Source organism: Pteropus alecto, unplaced genomic scaffold, assembly GCF_000325575.1.
Source record: "Pteropus alecto unplaced genomic scaffold, ASM32557v1 scaffold44, whole genome shotgun sequence".
In the NCBI taxonomy this organism is placed as follows: domain Eukaryota; kingdom Metazoa; phylum Chordata; class Mammalia; order Chiroptera; family Pteropodidae; genus Pteropus; species Pteropus alecto.
In genome coordinates this window covers 5,859,103-5,863,669 of record NW_006436812.1, presented here as the reverse complement: position 1 = coordinate 5,863,669, position 4,567 = coordinate 5,859,103, and the positions used below count along the sequence as shown (strand labels likewise).

The 4,567-nt window shown below is 51.3% G+C and overlaps 2 protein-coding genes across 4 annotated transcripts in view; one reads left to right on the top strand and one right to left on the bottom strand.

Moving 5' to 3' along the window:
* Nucleotides 1-1,002, bottom strand: part of IFT140 (intraflagellar transport 140) — an 88,111-nt gene extending 87,109 nt beyond the window's left edge. For 2 of the 3 annotated variants that reach the window (XM_025048241.1, XM_015591122.2), the window contains exon 1: nucleotides 873-1,002. The gene's annotated coding sequence lies outside the window, so the exon portion shown is untranslated. Of the gene's footprint in view, nucleotides 1-577; nucleotides 743-872 lie in introns of those variants that run through there. The other variant, XM_025048242.1, reaches the window with a different exon arrangement.
* Nucleotides 1,003-3,052: 2,050 nt separating this feature from the next.
* CRAMP1 (cramped chromatin regulator homolog 1) overlaps nucleotides 3,053-4,567 on the top strand; it is a 58,542-nt gene continuing 57,027 nt past the window's right edge. The window contains 1 exon segment of the mRNA XM_025048263.1: nucleotides 3,053-4,557. Coding sequence (XP_024904031.1) covers nucleotides 4,448-4,557 — 110 coding nt within the window. The 5' untranslated portion in view covers nucleotides 3,053-4,447.

Genomic DNA, 4,567 nt, shown 5'->3' with positions numbered 1-4,567 from the left:
AAAAAAACTCCATTTATTTTAATCAACTTGCTCCTCTCAGCTACAGACGTCCAAAGTCTCCACCGCCTCCACTGACCAACTTTTGAGAAAGAATGTGTTAAGCTCATTCAACCAAAGGGTTCGTGGTACCCAGGCTAATTTAAGTGGCATTACTGATTGGAGATGCTGCGCGAGGGAACCGGAAAAACTTTGGGGCAAAAGGAGCTGTGTGGAGAGGCGAGGGGGACAAGCATCAGTGGACACCCTCGAAAGCCTCACCATCTAGGCCACAGCTCCTAGGCCTGGGGACGTGCGGGGTCAGAACTGCATCTCGTAGACATGAAAGAAAGCCATTGCTGGTTGGGACGGTGAGGCTCCATTGGGCCGCAAGACCGACCGCGCAGAAAGGTGGTTTCATCTCTCCCTACTCCGGATTACCAGTAGCTTTGCCAGCGTCGCCCACCTCCCAACCCGGTCAGCTCCTCTGGGGCTCGCACCGCCATGCGGCCTTCAATCAGACTTGGACTGCGTCTGAGGTGTCCGTCATCTATCGCTGACCGCTCGGGGCCGCGCCCCGCACCGCCTAGCCGTGACCTACCCGTGAAGGGCCGCGGGAGACCGGCTGAAGCTTGATTTCCGGATGAAAATAACCTGGGAGGGCACGGGATGGGTCTGGCTCGCCTCGTAGTTGCCCTATTCCCGGGCCCCGCTGCATCCCAGCCCCTTCCCGTCCCCGCCGGGTCGTCGTCCTCCTCCAGCGCCCCGCCACCTCCTCAGCCCGTCACTACCCGAGCCCCTCCTCCGCTCTGCCACATCGTAGCTCTTCTCCGAGTTCCCGGCCTCCTACCCCTAACACCTGGCCTCCTGCGGCCCTAGCCCCAGACCTCTCTCACCTTCGCAGGGTCGCTGCGCCGCCGCGCGTTGCCGGGACAACGGCTGCTCGCAGTACACGGAAACAACCGAAGGTGAGCTAGGCGGACGCCGAAGGCCTCCGAAGCTTCTCGAGAGGCCGGAAAAAGTCGAAGACGATCGGGAACGTCCCTGCGGCGAGGAGCGCAAGATTTTCCTGCGGGTTCCCTCCCGCGGCGAGTTCCAAGGTCCTGCAGCGCAGTTTCTCCCCATCGCAGCCACGGTTAAGAATCAACAATGGTAGCTCGGAAACGGGGCCAAGAGGCCTGATGCCGTTCTGGGCAGAGAAGTGAAGCTAGCGAAATTCTTCTAGGGGTGATGGCGATGCAAAGCCTCTTGGGACTCGCTCCCGTAGTTACACCTTGCCAACCACTAGGTCGGGCGGGAGGTGGAGGAAGGCAGCAGAGACTGGGAGAGAAACGGAACGCCATCTTCTCTAAGAGTCTTTGACTAATCTTATTGCTGCTGGGTCTTCTGGACCCCGTACCGTTTCCAGGCTGTGCTTTGGTCTCAAGGAGGACTTGGTTCAAACTCCTCCAATTGATCCTTGAAGTTTTTAGGTAATATGACATGCGTTCAATGCTTGGGGGCGGGGAGGGGGGCGCATGTGGACGCCTCTGGCTAGAAAATGGTAACCAACGATATGGGTTCATCAGATTAGAAACCAACCTGATTCGTGGCGCCTGACTGCATTCCCAAAGGCTTTAGCAACATGCGCTCTGACCTTGTGGTCAGGTGTGGTTAAACTAACTTTGAAATTAGCTTTGAAAAACAAAGCAGTGAGCTTTTTGAACCACGCTTCTCTTGCTCATGTCTGCTTCCACGTCTGGAAGTGTCCTTTCTCTTCTAATAAAACTTTTCTACTGTAAAAAAAAAGTGGTGTCATGTCATTAAAAAAAAAATAGTTTCTACAGCAAAAAGGTCCACATTGTTAAATGAAAATTTAAAGAGGAAAATGTAGATATTACTGGATGAGATCGAATTGGTTCCGGATCACATTCTATAAAGAAGAGTCTATTGTTAAAACTTCATTTTCATAAACACTAGAAATTTTTATTGAATAAAGTTGACATACATTTTCTAAGTTTAAAGTATACAGCGTGTTGCTTGGGTACATTTATATATTGTAATATGATTGCCCATGTAGCTTATAATATTGTACGATGTACAATATTATTTTCTATATTCATTATGCTGTGTATCAGATCTCTATGGCTTATTTACTACTTCCTACAAGTTAGTATCCTTAAACACATCTTCACTCTTCCTCCCATAAACACTAGAATTTAAAAAACACTCTTTTATCTCCCTAACGAAGAAAAAGGGCCTAAGAGCGCAGCACCACCCGCTACGCGAAAGAAATTCAAAAGCACACATTCAATAAAGGCTGTTATCTGCCTCAAGTTACACTTCCAACACTTTTCCTTTCGCGCGGGATTCAAGATTTGGAGCTGAGGCTGTGTTTCTTCTCACGCATCCGTCAACACTGCCCCGGCCAATCACAGCCCAGGCGCTGGCTCTATTGGCTGTCGGTTCACCAATACGGAGCGACGCACGAGCTTGCAAGACCGCGAGGTGGTGTCACAACATTACCCGCGTCGCAGACCCTCCTCCCGCCTCCGCCCAGCGTCTGTGCGTCCAAGAGCGCGCGCCCGCTGTTGGCCAATGGGAGTGCCCCTCGAGGGAGACGTTCGCTGAAAACTTCGGGCGTGCTCGTCCCCGTGCGCGTCGCCCCTCCTCAGTCCGCGCACCCGCAGCCAGGCCCCGCCCCGCGCACCGCCCCTGCGGTCTCTGCCGGCCGCCGTAGCCGGAACTGCTGCTGAGCGCGGCGGGCAGGGTCTCCAAGGAGGCTGAGCTGTGGCACCACCGGCGCCTGCAGCCAACTAGCCTCACCCCGGCCGCTGAGGAAACGTGCCGGGGCGAGCTTTGCTCGGTGACTGTATCCCAGGCAGGAGCACCACACCGGCGTCGCGGCCTCGCTATAGCCGGCGCTCAGGGCCCGGGGCTGCCCAGCCCGGCCGGATCTGTGGGCGCCCGGGAGGCCCCCGGGGGGCCCGGGAAGCCAGGCTGCTGCGGGGCATTGATGAAAAAGGTGACTAGAGGTTGGGGCTCGGTAGGGGTGGGCCACCTCGACCAGCTATCATGGCGAGGCCAGCTCCCAATTGGAGCGGGGCTGCGGGGGGAGAGGCCTGCGTTATTGCCGCGGTGGTTACGTACCGGGTACTTTGTCGGAGCGCCTCCGGGGAGCCCGGACCGAGAAGTATTGCATTGACAGCACGCTTTGTGTGCAGCCAGAAATCGACCCGAAAGGGAGGGTTTTGTTTTTTCCTTCCCGAAACGTGACAAATGTTGTTGAGCCGGGATTAGGCTTGCGGTGATTCCACTTTTGCACGATCAGGAAGTAATATTGGAGGTTTTCGGTAAAAGGTTTCCGTCCTCATGTTTTCCTTTTCCCCCAGGGGAAAATTCTGAAATGTGTCAGTATCTTTTTAATTCTGAAGAGCCATGTCCTTCTAGAAGTGTTGAGTTTAGTGTTTTCCAATATTCAATCTGGCCAATGGGCAAATTTATTCTGTTGTGAATGATGTATGCTTTGCCTGAGCCCTGCGTTGACTGTGGGTAGCTTTGGGATGACAGGCCCCTGGAAGTAGGGTTTTCCACGTTATAACCCAGAGCAAGGCCCTTTGGAATATTTTCAGGCTACTTAAGTAGAAACGGATAGGTTGAAAAATGAATAGTGAGAAGTCCTGTGTAATGAAGTCCTTTAAGTTTGGATATTTGTCTGTGTAGTTCTATTCTTTGACAGGTTTAAAAAGAACTATCATGAATTTAAATGATTTATAAGATCATTTACAACAGATGAAAACTGTTTACAGATCATTTTGTGACAATACATCAGAGCAGTAGTAGGTATTACTTCGATTTTTACTCATTTACAAATCTTGGTATGAGAGGCCCTTGCCCCTTTTACTGTGTTTTGTTAGTCTCACGCCTTGTTCTCGTTTTCCTTTTAAATGGAAATGTTATGGTCCTCAGCAGTTGTGTTGAGCTTGTCAAACACAGTTTGGGCATAGTATCAACACCTGTTGAGGAATATAATACTTACCTTTCTTGCTTCATCGCACATACATATTAATATTTCTGGACTTAAAATTTTGATAGATACCTGAATCTATTTTTGAGTGGGTCTCCCTTCTGGGCTACAAACATTTTGAATACTCACATTTTGACATTTGTTGTTGACATTTCACACAGCAGTGAGTAACAAAGTTAATGCAATAATTTTATTGATGGTTACCAAGAGTTTTAACGCAATTCTCTTCTACCCATTCTTACATTTGGACCTGGACATAACTGCTGTTCCTTTCATAGTTGCTCTAACCTGTTTAGTGCAGTAGGCTCCTTTGTTGCAAAAAAAAAAAAAAAAATGTTTAATTCGTAAATCCCCGCAGGAGCACACGGCTCCCACCCTGGGAAGCAAGATTGCCAGAAACCTCGAGCTTATTATTCTTTATGTCTGTTTAAAAATAAGCAGGCGGACAGGCAGCCGCGGGCCACTATGGAGTTCCCTGTGCACGCAGGCGAGCCCGCGCCTCTCCCCTGCGAGGGTGGATCCGGGTCCCTCGCCCCCGTTCCAGGGTCAACTTTGGGGGCCGGCGTGCGGTGCAGGTGCGCGGGC